Source organism: Athalia rosae, chromosome 3, assembly GCF_917208135.1.
Source record: "Athalia rosae chromosome 3, iyAthRosa1.1, whole genome shotgun sequence".
Lineage (NCBI taxonomy): Eukaryota > Metazoa > Arthropoda > Insecta > Hymenoptera > Athaliidae > Athalia > Athalia rosae.
This window is the reverse complement of record NC_064028.1, coordinates 3,728,313-3,742,414: the sequence shown is the minus strand read 5'-3', so window position 1 is coordinate 3,742,414 and position 14,102 is coordinate 3,728,313. Positions and strand designations below refer to the sequence as shown.

Sequence of the window (14,102 nt, the reverse complement as noted above, 5' to 3'; positions counted from 1 at the left end):
TTTCGCGTCTGTAGATGGTATTAGTTGTCAATTATTCATAGGGGTAGTTTCTTTTTTTTCGAATCTGTTGAAAGTGGTTGAAACTTCATTTCCGCACAATCATATTTAATTCAGTTCTAATATTTCAGTGGTGAAGATTGTAGGATGATATCAAGCAATTTTGCATAATCAATAATGGAACGAAACGACTATTGCAAATTGTTGTTGGAGCGTTGAATCCAAGGTATGATGAGAAAAGTTTTGATCCCACATTTTCGCCCGAAAAACGACTTCTGAAATGCGTTATGATTCAAAGACATGGGAAAAAGAACATGCACATTGTTTTATCCAAAAAGAAAATACATAATGCCATTTGGCGATCCTCCAAGATATTCCATTTGAAATGAAATTAATTATCGGATAGAAGTGTACGGGACTTCGATATGTTGCGCTATATGACCATTTTCATCTGAAATGTTCACGATGAATTAATTAAATTTCGTATTCGCACATCAATTCGCAAGTCCCACGTTTTCTCAACGCGACTTTACAGTGTTACTATTCATTTTGACTTTGGCAATTCTTTTTCTGTAATGTGGCAGCTGATGCGACCTACATCGGCGAACCGTTTGACCCAGAATAACGAAGGTATACGAACGCTGGTATATTCCGATCCTCGCTTCAAATGCTGATCGGTGCCTACAAAAGCCGACACAGAGCCTTATTTTTGAGGATCTAAAAATGCCTCTTCATGCCCTCACTCAAGTTTCTTTTCATCCTCTGTGATCCGCTCGTTTACTTTTGAAAGCGAACAGATAAGTTACCCGTCTATTTGTTCAACTGTAACGACTAGATAATATGACACCACTTTTTGCAGACGAAGCAAGGAGATTTAGAAGACCGCAATTTGATTGCGGTATGTTTCGTTTTTGATAATTAGTTCGGGAGAGCTTTCGAAAGTCAATGGTCGTCCGGTGTTGAATTAAGAGCATGGTGATCGCATTTTTCTGCCGCAGGGGTTCTTAAGAGCCACCTAATTTCAACGAAAAAAGAAATCAGCATCACCTGCATTACCCGCTTTTGCCTAATATCAAATTTACTATTCATGAAAAAGGTTACGCATTCTCAACTCACCATGAAATCTACAAGAGTTAATACCTGGATGAATTTCATCGGACGTAAAATTACCCGATCTGATTCCGTACACGTTGACAGGGAATTGAAACGAGCGTGGAATACCTGATGGATGAATGCACCGAGGGCGGGTTTTCCAACGCTTATCTCTACGAGTTTCTGGATGGGATCGACAGATCTTATTTTAGATCGGTGAGGTAAATATCTTGAATATTAAAATATTAATCTGTATCAGAGATAGAATTTGGGGACAATATTGATCATAGATTCCTGAGTATTGGATGAATAATGAATGAAGACGACTCTGGAATGCTTGCTACGGACATGAGTGTGGGTACGAAAACGTCGCCGCGGACGAAAGCACAGCCTGATTACTAATTCCAATACGACTGACGGTTCGTACCACTTCTTATAGCCTCACCATGACACCAAATTCCATATTCCGGCGATAGAGAGTCACTCAGCCTGATACCTAACACTTTATCCGCGCTTCCGTCTCTTCTTGCATTCGCGATTTTGATTGCCAAAATATCGTGACAAACAGAAACCTGCACAAGACGGAACAGCTTTGAATGTTCTTTTCTAACTACCTTTCCGTCAATGATTTCCAACGTTTCATTATTCCGAGATGAGAATTCCTCCCGATCCAACTCGGAATATAAAACTTTGAATTTTCATTTTCGGATGTATAGCACATTTCACGAAGAGTCTTTGTTCGCCGACGTTATTCACGATTTTTGAGGCGACCAAATGGGCGTGATAATAATAGTTTTTAAAGAGGTGTGATTTTTTACATTCGATATTATTTACCATGCATTGCAGGTACATGAGAAATAAAAATTCAAAAGATGCTGCAGCAGATGGTTGAAAGTCCCAAAAGAACTTGGTTCCATTCGGCGTACTTTCTCTTCCTGAAGAAGAAGAATCCATACAGAGTCGCTTATTCGGTATTCGTTAATTTACCTATATTTCAATATCTAGTTTTACGTTGAACAAAACATCATTAGGTTCTTAAATCGAAACTCTGAAGTTATGCCGATCATTTCGCGCCTCCGATTCTATTAGTTCGACCGATTCAAACTTTCATTCAACACCGAAGGTTCGATCTTTGTCCGATAACAGATATTTCGTTACAACTATTACAGATCTATGGAAAGTGCAAATGCGACTGGTCTTTCTTTGTTACTGACGCTACTGACCGAACAAGGTACTTGAATGCTAAATACATGCGTATAGGTATAACGTGATGTGTAGAAAACCTGCGTACTTTCTTCACTTGCAGATATAGCATGACACATGACGCCGCGATTCCTCATGTACCACACGAATTTAATTCCGGACGCTACGCAGAGATGCTCATGAAAGAGATGAAAAAATAAATGAAACAGAAACTACACGTACTTGAAGTAGCTGCAGGTCATGCATTAAAATTCACGATTAAGAACCCGGAATTTTCCCCTCATGAAATACTTTCAGAATTACGCTACAAAATTCCGGTGTTTTTTTACACCAAAAATCGTTAAAAATTCCAGATATCGATCCGGGAAACAATTTTACTAGTCGTAATATATAATTTTCAGCACTCTGCGGGAGCATTGAATGCTCGACCTTGACCCAAACCGTGACCGCGTTAAGCCTAATCGAGGTCACTGGAGGTCATTTTCCCGAAGAAACTAAGTTTCTTTGATTCGGGCGGTAATGTGCGAAAGTGGACGAGGCCAGGCGACCGATTGAATCTCCATTAGACCGGAAGTCGATGCCCCCGTGGTCGATGGCACGTGTCGGTGATTGGAAACAGCCATATCTATGTTGTATTTTACGCTGTACGTAATTCTCCAGACTACAACGATTAAACTCATTATATTTTCATTATTACAGGTTGTTACGAAGCAACGGTAACCCGTAAAGTACCTTCCATTATGTTCATTGTCTATACCTACTTGTTCAGAGAGGTGAGAAATTTTTTTTCACATCATGTCATTCTAGAGAAATTTCTTTATTCATTAATTGTTGTTGGAACTGAGGGATATTTTTCTACTTTATTCAGGTACATTGAATTTTATTTTTGAACCAGAAACTGAAACCTGGATATTAATATTTTCTCCTCATTGAAAGGATTATGGAGACGAGACGCGTCATCGTCTCGATGCCATGCCGGGTTTTTGAATAAGAGAGAGAATCAAAGGCAATGAGGCTTCTACCGAACGTCGTCGTCGTCGTTGTCGAGGATGGGACTGGATTGGGATGGTGGAGGAAACCGGACCCGGTATAAAAGGGTCTGTAGTTGACGCTGCGTCTGTTTCATAGAGTGAGCTTCTCGCGAGGTAGAACCACGCTGCACGACCACAACCGGAAACCCCGCCGTGCGGATCTGCAGTCAACGAAACCGCAGGGAACGAAGAAACGAAAATCGAAAACCCATTCGAATCGGCCAGACGAAACCAGAGGTGAGTTTCGTGATGACTGCATACACAGTGAAAAAAAAAAACCCCCAAACATGTGAAAAATCATCGCGGCGAATAGTATCAACCGCAACAACGAGACTTCCGGAAGTGTGGCGTTCAAATTTCGAAAAACATTTTCTTCAGGATGAGTTTAGACGAGTTTAGGGTGAAAATCACATGAACTCTAGTGATGCGTACTGTTCACGATACACCGGATCGATCACCAAGACAATTTTGCAAAATGGACTGAAAAATTATAAACGCAATGTTACCATTTTTTTCTGTGCTGTGATTTGGGATTCGGAATCCAATGGCATAGTTTTAATCTACTCATCGCCTGGTGAAAAAGACCGTTCACAATTTTCTTTCCTATTCTTTTCGGTTTCTTTTTTTTTTTACACTGTGTTTCGAGACCGAGCTTTGTGTAAAAGGATATTGCATCAATCTGCAGTGTTTTCTGTGTTACATGAGTCATAATATTCTTCCCGAAATTAATACTGTTATTCAGTTAAAGGGAAATTCATTTGCCATCTAGTTAACTAGCTTTTCGCTTTTTCACCAAAAAACTTGAATGTGAGGAAGCGTTTTATTTGCCGCCTTCTAATTCAACTCCAAAATCGAAAGCTCTGTTGAAATGGACTTCTGGATCAGCGAGCGATATTCTTCGGCTGCGAATTCGCAAACGTCTCGATGAAATTTTTCATTTTCGGCAGTGTTAAAAGACGGGATAAATAAAGCGCACCTCATAAATTTACATGTTTCGCAGTGTCGGGAGATGATGATCACCTATGATAATACTCGTGGCTCAGTTTGCATGTACCGGAAGTACTAAAAACTGCTTTCTATCACTTTGCAACGTTTTCATACCCTGTATACGAAATGAACGAATAAATGAGGGCATATATTTTGAATTTCAGAGTCATGAAGTTAGTGATAGTGTTAGCAGTATTGTGCTGCTTGGCATTAGGGGGATTTGCGTCGCCCCTGCCAAAATCTACGGCAACTGACTCTGCTGGGGTCGAATCAAAGGTCGTTGGAAGACAAGCCGCACCTTCTCCAGTCGCTGCAGATGACGACGATGACGACGACGACGACGACGACGACGGGGATGATATTTTAGGCATCGATGACGGAATCGTTGACGACGACGACGACGATGATGACGACGACGACGACGATGATGATGACGACGACGAAGAAGATGACATCTTCCGTTTCTTCGAGGATATCATTACAGGTGAGTGATTTATTATTTCTTTTCTTTTTCATAAAACTTTCTTTTTTTCACGTCGTGTGGACTATTTTACGATGTAGAAATGGCGATCCGTCGAGTGTGAATCGAAGCTGTCGAATATGGTGTAGCATGTATGTATGCTGTATTTCGCTAACCGTTAGTCTAGCCAAGTGATTGCCGGCCTCCAAAGTGGAATGAGGAATCATATGTATAGTGTGGCGGTTCAACCGCTGAACTGGTCTCGATACGCGTGTATGTAACACGTATGTAACGGTAAATACTCGCTGCGTCGACCGCGAGCTTTGCACCGGAATAATTAACATAGTCTACGCAAGCCACATTATATTCACACCGGACACACGACCGATCAATCCTTTGAGTTCAATATATCACGCACACGCGGATCTTTTGAGGAATCAATATCAATTCACAGAGAACATCAGAAACGATTCACCAGGAAATTGATAATTTCCATAACATACACGTATGCCTCCTTTATTTTGTATTCTTATGATTGTTTCTACATTGAATTTTGTTCTACATTGGTCTCAATTCTCTCAAGATTTGAGGTGTTCGAATTTCATATCGATCATCTTCGCGTATATTTAATGACACGAATAACTGGAAAAATCATTTGTTGCAATAATGAGAGATCGATTTTCAGATTGATTCTCACGTATGTTTTATTTCTAGATATAGTCAAGTGTATTCGATCCGCACTATTTACCACCCCAAAATGACCCATTGTCATCTGCTTATTGAATGCCTTTCAAAAAACACGAATAATTTCCTGTTTTTTACAATGAGCCTTATCCGATTACCATCGATGCATTAACCGATGACATATTACATGCATCGATCAGATTGCCTATAGAAGATATACCGTTTTTGTTTCTTCTTTTTGTTCCATTATTTATTTTATTTTTTTTTTTATAGCAACTGATCCCGAGCCATTCCGACCGTATTTCTAATTCGCAGGTGAAGAAGATGACGACGACGATGACGACGACCAGCCTAGCTCTGCGGCTGCGGATCCCATCGCAGCAGCAAACCCGGTTCAAACTCTATCGGCAAATCCGATCGCTCAACCTATCCAGCCATTTGTCCCTCCTGCTGTCGTTGAAGACTTGAACGCTGCGGTCGAAGAAGCCGGATCAAATGGCTCTGAGAACGAAGAATTCGACGAGGAGGCTGCCGATGAACAAGCGGCGAGCAGTATCGTCGAAGCAAATGAAGAAGGTGCACAATCGGTCCCATTAGCTGCCGATGTTCCGGCAGTCGTCGCCTCACCCGTTGCCGTAGCGGAGGGAAACGCGGAAAGTGACGATGACGATGACGATGACGACGACGACGATGAATTAGGCCTCGAAGAAGGCATCGTAGACGAAGACGATGACGATGATGACGCTACTGACGATGACGATGACGACGACGACGACGATGATGATATACCAGACCTCACCGAGGCCAGGCGAGCACGTGAGTCCAAGGCCAACCACCACTAGCACACCCACACAAAACTCTATATAATCGCAACAACTATTACATTCGATATTTGAATCCAGATGTTGTATAGATTCAAATTACACAGGCAAAGCGAACACTCTTTCAGAAGCACTCGTGACACCCCATCGGCAATTTTTGCGAAGGAAAAACAATTAATTTTTGATTTGATTGTCTCCGTTGTTTCACAGTTGATCTGTCGTCGTTTTCAAAATATTCGTTTGACATCGCACTAATGCGAAAGAATTTTTCGAAAACTGAGAAATGCAACGTCTGTTCGTAGACGATGATTTGTTCGCGTGACACCTCGTCCGACAAACATTTGATAGGAATAGAAGAGACATGCATGTAGATGCAGACACATTTCGATCACATCTACATAAAACACACACACACATGCGAACACAAAAGTGGGTTTTATAGAAAAAAGAAATCTTTACTTCCTGAAATTCTTGCTGGTGGTGCTGCTGCTGCTACTGCTGCTATTGTTGTTGCTGTCGTTGGTGCTCATAAATGAAAAAAAAATAACATAAAAATGAAAGACGAAGCACCAGCTTCTGGACTATACATTATTAGTATTTATTTATTTAATTTAATATCAACTCTTCATCAACGTGAGAATGTGTTTTTTTTTTTTCGAAAGATTATTTATTCAATGGCCTAATTTTTCGTCTGCTTTTTATTAATCGGTCTTAAATAATTTCGTTAATGCCATTTACACAATTTCATTATATCGTGTAAATAAATATAACCAATCGCGGGAAGAATAATATTATTCTTTCAAGTATAGCTGCATAAATCTTATGCTGTTGAAAGGCAATGTCGCTCTGCTATACTATTCATTACATTCATACACTAAAGAGTTTAAATGAGAAAAAAAGCGAAATTGCAATTCGAAATTAATGGCAGCATTAAAATGTGTAGGGCTGGTAACGCCGTCACGTCTTCATGCGTACGTTATACACTTTTATCAATTTTTGTGAACATAATACAGACGAATACGATTATTATCATCATTGTTGCTGTTTATACATACATCTCAATATCAAGGAAATGAAAGACGCCCAACAACCACATACGCATTTTCAAATTGTATTTATTTATTATATATGTATAATTTATCGACGTACCTACCGTCTAGATAAAACAACAACAAAAAAAACATACTACATATATTTATTGTACAGAGACGCTATTTCATTTGAATGATTTATATAATTTATATTAAAATATAGATAATTTATTATTTTTACAAAAAAAAAAAAAATAATTGTGTTCTGACTATTTATTTATTTATTTATTTATTTGTTTATTCATCCGTTGTACTGCACGTGGTGCTAAACGAACAGGTGAAAAAGCTAAAACACCAGACCAAAGACAAATTATAAACTCAACCACCCAACTGAAAAACAGACCCGAATCGACGACCACTCACTTCGCATCACTTTAATGAATACTTCTCGCACTTAATTTTGGTAATTTTTTTTCCATTTAATTTTTATCGATAGATAATGCAGTTAAAAACCTAATTAATCAACGTGACGCGTTGCCCACCTAACATTTTAATGCAGAAAATTTGCCTGAGCTCGATAATTTCACTTAATTAAATTTAACACACCCGCAATGGATAATCCGTTAACGATCGTTAATCTTTTTTTTATAATTTTGAGAGTTCGTTCATCCAAATTTTATCCGGCTAATTATGTATAATCGATCATTTGCTGCCTGCAGTGACAGTAAAAATAATCACGCACATTTTTATTCGATTATTTCAATTACAACTATAGGACGCAATTTCTCTTAATTGCCACTCCTATTTTTCAACAATAATAACGCTTTGGATTTTCAATTGCATTCTTGTAAAGAAATAGAATGAAAAAAAATCTGCGAATTCAACTGATTTAGTCGAAAATCACAAGTCGCAAATTTTTTTTCTTCTACTAATAATCGTAGACTAAAAAAATTGATAGACAAATATTATTCTACTTTCTATCTCATTCAATTAGCACATTAACAAAATTACTAAAGTAATTATTAGATTACTGACAATAACGAGAGCAAGCAAGTAGTAAGCAAGTAATAGTAAAATTTGAAAAGTAGTTGTGTTGAAAATAACAACCAAGTAGATTTATAAACTTTTGAGTTTACTGGCTAATCGAACACACATATGTATAATACTTATACACATGGTGACCCGACTGAAACTGCCATCACTTTATACAGCTACCTAATATTTTCGACTTTACATTTATTTTTCTTTCCTTTGGAACGATATACTATGTATTTGTAATCAGACTGAGTTTTAACGAGGTGGACTTAGTAGTTGTAGTGGTTGGGTTTGTTTGAAAGAAACCAAATTAGACTGCACGTTTAGCACCGATATCCTTCTAGATACCTATACTATAATTGTCGACCCATACGTAGGTAGATTCTTACCCGATTCCCCGGCACTGTTAATTCCTTGTAGTAATTCAATTACGCTCTTTTTATTTCATTATTACTATCTGAACAGTAGATGTTTCGATGCTTGGAGTAGAATGATTTTCGCTTTATTTCATTTGAAAATTATCGTTCTATCGGAAATCCGAAATATGTATTCACTAGATTTGAACATATTCAACGACACGTAGAACGAAAAAAATATTTGAAATAGTTTTGAAAGCCAAAATTCATGTTTGGAATTCTTTCCATAGATTGAAAACAAAGATATTACAAAATTAGGTTTATCGTGCTCACTGTCACTTCGAACTTTCCATGACCAAATGGGATAAAATACAACGAAAATAACCATTTCAAATCTGTTCGACAGAAAAAATGATGAAGGATGAACAGATCCGATGCGATTCGGCGTGGAGTAGCCTGATCGGATGGGGGGCGTTTTTTAAAGTTTCATTTTTTTCTTTTTTCGGCTTTCACCCACCTGATGCACCTTCCGGGATAGGACACGATATAATAAGTGGTAGAGTTTCTGGGGAAAGAGGTCGACGACCTTCCCGTTGCTGCTGTTGATTCGCCTCGCGCCTCAGGCTCAAGTTCTTCAGGGCGCGGCCATGACCCACTGCCACAAATTCCATTCGCCACCAACATTTGCACCCATTGATTTACCGGGGCTATGCTCTTCCGAAGAACGATTCAATTTCTTATTTCTTTCGTGAAATTGATTTCAAGATCGGAAACGCGCAATTTGTTCCGCCCCCCCAGAAGTCTAGATTCGGTAACTTGTTAGCTAGTTGTTAGATCGAAACCACTGTTGTTTGCGGATTTCATTCGACCTTGAGAATGGCATTGTCAGAGGGTGTTTATTCGAAATATTTGGAATAAACGCACCACCTCATTATCGATATTAAGAATTTAAGGCGATACAATGGCCCTCTTCGTCCAACTGAAAAACTCAATATAATTTCCGTAGGCTCATTACCAAACTTACAACCAGAACTTGCTAAAATTTCAACATCATATCGCATTTATCATGTAAAATTGTTCAAAGTTGAGTGAATTTTTTTTTTTCAAATCTTGATTATATTGAAATTTTGTGAATGTGTAAACAGGGCGATTTTCAATCTATACTTTGGCGTCGAAGGGCCAACTCGGATTTTCTACAATTTCCATTGAGAAATGAAAATTGTTGACACTTGTTGGTTCTCAAATGGAAAGAGTTTCGAATCAAGACTTATTGGAACCCGTTCGGAGGTTCGACGACGACCATTGCATCGCCTTGATCAGTAGGCGAACGGATGTTCCTAAGATGAGAGTCTGCGGTGACCCGGTTTGGGACCAGTTTGGTGAAGCGTTCGTCGAACTGGTTATACCGTTAACATTGTTGTCCTCTTCGATAAGTAGGCCTACTGTGGCCGTACACTTGACCTCTATTCTCACTTCCTCAGCCACTTCATATTTTGCTCAGGGGCCAACCGCGCCAGCCCGGAAATCGAAAATTGAAATTCCATGCGCCTCAATTATTTTTGCCAAGCAGATCGCGAAAGCGCAAACTTGGATCAAAGATGAAAATTCAAATCGTTCAAATCGCGTGACTGAAACTCAAGAATTTCAATCGAATTTTGTCAAAGAAAGAGGAACAGGTCACATAAATTCATCTCAAAGACGGCGGTATTTTTTCATGCAGTGCTTTTCGAATGTAGAATCAATTATCGTTAAGATGTATATTTTGAATTCCGTATATATTTGCTTTTTCTGTTAAACTTCATGCAAATTTTTTACGGTCCGTTATCTTGCCCGAAATCATTTATTTACGCGACATCAGACAGAACTGCCAATTTAGTGTTTATTTTCCATGCATATCTTACGTGACAAGAAACCCGACAAACTTTTCAAAAACGGTCTTGTTGCAGAGTCTTCGTGATAACTGTAAATAATCGTCGATTTGCTCTTTTCCAATTCATTTATTTCCTATTCATATTATAATCAATCATAACGTGGAACTTATCGCGCCATCCTGAAAATATATATGTAGATGGTAATGTGGGGGCATTATTGTCTCAACTGCTCTTCATAAAGAGAATTTAATAATAATGTTTGCTGTGTACATAATACGTATATTCCAAACAGTTCTGAAGTGTAATTAGAAGATTTTCGAACCACGTGATACGAGCGAATCGATTTAGCCGATAAAGATCTTGAACTTCTGTCCAAGCTGCTGCAGACAGATGTTGATACACAAGACTTGATTCATTTAACGGTTCTCACTTTCGTTGCGCCATTTATCTACGACTGTTTTTGCAGATGGATTTCATTTCTGGCATCATTTGAAGGCCACTCTAACGCCTGACATTTCAATTAGCCAGGAAATTAACCGTTGCTTTTTTTCCAAACTCCAGGTCCTGGTGGTTCCGAGTGACAGTGAATTATCATTTTTTCTTACTACTTTATGCCGCAAAAACTTGCTCGATGATTTCAGAAACGCAAATTTCGTGCCCTGCGGCACTCTGATAAAACAATCAACGGATGAATGAATGACTAATTAATTTGACGATTACAGGCGCGATGTCGACCACATCGAGTAACCACGTGCCAGCGATTTACATCGCCAAGTATAACCGTTTCGTCGACAATATCTTGGGACGCATTAACAAAATTCTTCGTACCAACTACAACCCTGTGACCGTAAAACTGACGAATCCCAATGCTAATTCAAAGTCAAGCAAGAAGAAGTCTAAGGGAAAAGGCAAAAAAGGTACGAAGAACTCGACGAAGAAGAGCGATGACAGAGGTACCGAAAAAAGTGCTCCTTCAACCGCGAATAACAACGCGAATTCTGCAAACAGCAGTTTGATCAGCAATAAATTAGAATCATCTACGCCGATGAAGGTAAAATCTCCTAAGATTAAATGTTGCTGCGATTTGATCGATTCCTTGTAGTTAGGATCGATCGCGATTATGCAATTTTCATCATTTTTACTATTCTACAGACTGAGGATATCAGGAATCCTGCCGAGGTTGAAACCACGACCCTCAAAGACCTAGCTTCTGCATCTACGCAGAATGCTCTGCCTACAAATCGAGTGGCGAGTAGAGCTACTGCAACTGGTAGCAATAAAAAAAATAAGAGGAAATCTTCGACCAAGAAAAACAAGGTACAACATACAAATAATATCAAGTCGCTGCGATGAGATTTTCTCGAGCCTCAATTCTCCGATAGCCTGCATCTTTTTTACCAACGTATACTTACAGTCGGTGAGAGGTGATCGATGATCTATGAAGATCGATAGACTGACCAGCTTGGGTGGCGACTTTACCGATTTCTCGTCATGTCGATCCCTGCCGATTTATTAATTTTTTTTTCACTTACAGACTAAAGCTTCGAAGAGTAAACCGAAAGCCAAAGCTACTCTGTATGGATTATCATCCCTACAACGAGTTGGTGACGTTTCCGTTAACATGATGAGCGATCACACTACGGTAAGGACGAAATTTTCGTTGGGTCCCCTCACTCTTAAGGTTGAAAAAGAATTCGGAAGGTCCGGTAAAAAGGAACTGAGGAGTGCAACCGCAACAACCGCGGAAATGTCGGGAAAATTGAATCTCAGAGTTCTTCATGGTGGTGCTGCTACTCTGCACTCTATTCGTGTTCTACAACCAAAACAGGTAAAACTTTTATCATATAATTATGGAACGGTATAAATCACCTTCCTCTCATTCTCAATCAGAAGATAGATCAATCGGTAAGGAAGATTATACCAAACAAGCCGACTCTTTTAATTGTCTGAAAAACTATTCGAGACAACCAAGGATAGTAGCGTCCAGTGAAACAATCTGCATCTAAGCATGATTCAGTTTGACTTTAATCGGTCTACTCGACTCCAATCTCAAGGCCAGCTATAAACGTTTCAATGACGCGTTCGTTGCTATCTAATTGTAAAACGTATACATAGGTACGTGCGGACCACCAGGGAGATCGAGTTTAACAATGCAAATGAGATTTAAAAAAAGTAAAAGAAAAAAGAAACACACACGTATACGACGTACGCGTTTGGATGTGTAACATCGTTATTCCTTTCACTGGTCCTCGTTCACGGATGCTGGCTAGCGATGAAATGCGTAGTACAGCGGATATTATTGATGTATCTATGTATATATAATTACTGGTGTTACATAACGACAAAAAATTGAAACAAAAAGAGCGAAATAGAGAGAAATCCTATACAGAAAGGACAAAACAGATAAGGATGAAAATTAGGAGAAGAAATCGTATCAGGAATATGTAATATTATACTATTATTCGCAGGTACGCATCGAGAGCGCCGATGACCATGACCGAACCCGTGAATTCGTTTGGAAAAGATCTTCACATATCGCACATGTTGTATCACAAAAACTATCATCGGCTACCAAGTCCATGCTACGTCCACCACCGACTGCTGTAAGAGCTGCTTAATTACACGGCAGAAAATCTTTTCGGTTACTGTATGTGTCAGATGGAGTTGAGGAAATGGAACGAGAAATGAAAGAATGCTTGACGATTTTATAGGATAGAAAGAAAATTTTCCAAAAATTAGTCGTTTTCTTTTCTTCGTTTTTATTTGCTCATTCGATCATTGCATACGTATAATGTAAACATCTCACCTTATTTCTACAGAGCTCGATTATCGTATACACTGATCCTGCCATATTTTATGATATAGATTATATTTCTATTTTCTCTAGAAATTCTGATCAGTACTGAGCGGTATAGTCAGCTTAAATATTTATAATCAATGTAGGAGGAGCTTAAGAATATTTATTTGAAACGGCGGTATGAGGACGATATAATTGAATATTATCTATAGTTTTAAAGGATACGTTTATTTATAATATAATGAGCAGCTGCAAAACGCCGTGGTTTTTCGTATGTTTGGGTATTTATTCAATAATTCGATTTCGTTTCGTTTAGTAATTTATTATAAGGACTCTTAACCGAAACTTGAAATCATCCACAACTGCATACTAACATATTTATTATCCATCCATTCTTGTTACTTCATTATTTTTATTGATACTCATTGCATGTAAATAAACAGGCAGTGATCACAGTGAGAATAATATATGTGAAATAAAAATTATTTCTCTTTTAATGATCATTTGCAACGAATTTATTATGACTGGAAAGATACTGCTGTATTTACTATTGATAAAATTATCCGTATGAAGAACGGGAAAAAGATTCATCGAAACTTCATGGAAATTATAATCTAACAAAACAAGATGTATTTCCCCAATTATAATCGTGAAACCTGCAGATAAAACTACAGATAATTTGATCATTTAATTCCGTTGTTTTAATGCGAACATTTTATACTATGTTAATGACGTCA

The 14,102-nt window shown here is 38.4% G+C and overlaps 1 protein-coding gene and 1 long non-coding RNA gene across 7 annotated transcripts; both read left to right on the top strand.

Annotated features, from left to right (window-relative positions):
- The first annotated feature begins 2 nt into the window (after positions 1 to 2).
- Positions 3 to 2,982, top strand: LOC125500197. 5 transcript variants are annotated; one of them, XR_007277431.1, is made up of 7 exons: positions 3 to 223; positions 582 to 1,310; positions 1,380 to 1,508; positions 1,936 to 2,060; positions 2,259 to 2,320; positions 2,396 to 2,529; positions 2,694 to 2,982. It is a non-coding gene; the product is annotated as an uncharacterized LOC125500197 (long non-coding RNA). The 5 variants fall into 5 exon arrangements; XR_007277432.1 differs by having other exon boundaries at positions 4 to 223; positions 582 to 895; positions 1,094 to 1,310; positions 2,396 to 2,982; XR_007277433.1 differs by having other exon boundaries at positions 58 to 223; positions 582 to 627; positions 1,094 to 1,310; positions 2,396 to 2,982.
- A 417-nt stretch (positions 2,983 to 3,399) lies between these two features.
- Positions 3,400 to 13,862, top strand: LOC105686464 (germ cell nuclear acidic protein-like). Of its 2 annotated transcripts, none has more exons than XM_012401323.3 (7): positions 3,400 to 3,560; positions 4,475 to 4,794; positions 5,770 to 6,270; positions 11,291 to 11,619; positions 11,721 to 11,885; positions 12,103 to 12,396; positions 13,037 to 13,862. In XM_012401323.3, exons 2-7 carry the CDS (start codon positions 4,479 to 4,481, stop codon positions 13,184 to 13,186), a joined length of 1,755 nt encoding a protein of 584 aa, XP_012256746.2. In that variant the 5' UTR covers positions 3,400 to 3,560; positions 4,475 to 4,478; the 3' UTR covers positions 13,187 to 13,862. The 2 variants fall into 2 exon arrangements, with proteins under 2 accessions (XP_012256746.2, XP_012256745.2); XM_012401322.3 differs by having other exon boundaries at positions 3,401 to 3,560; positions 5,770 to 6,030.
- Positions 13,863 to 14,102: the final 240 nt, after the last annotated feature.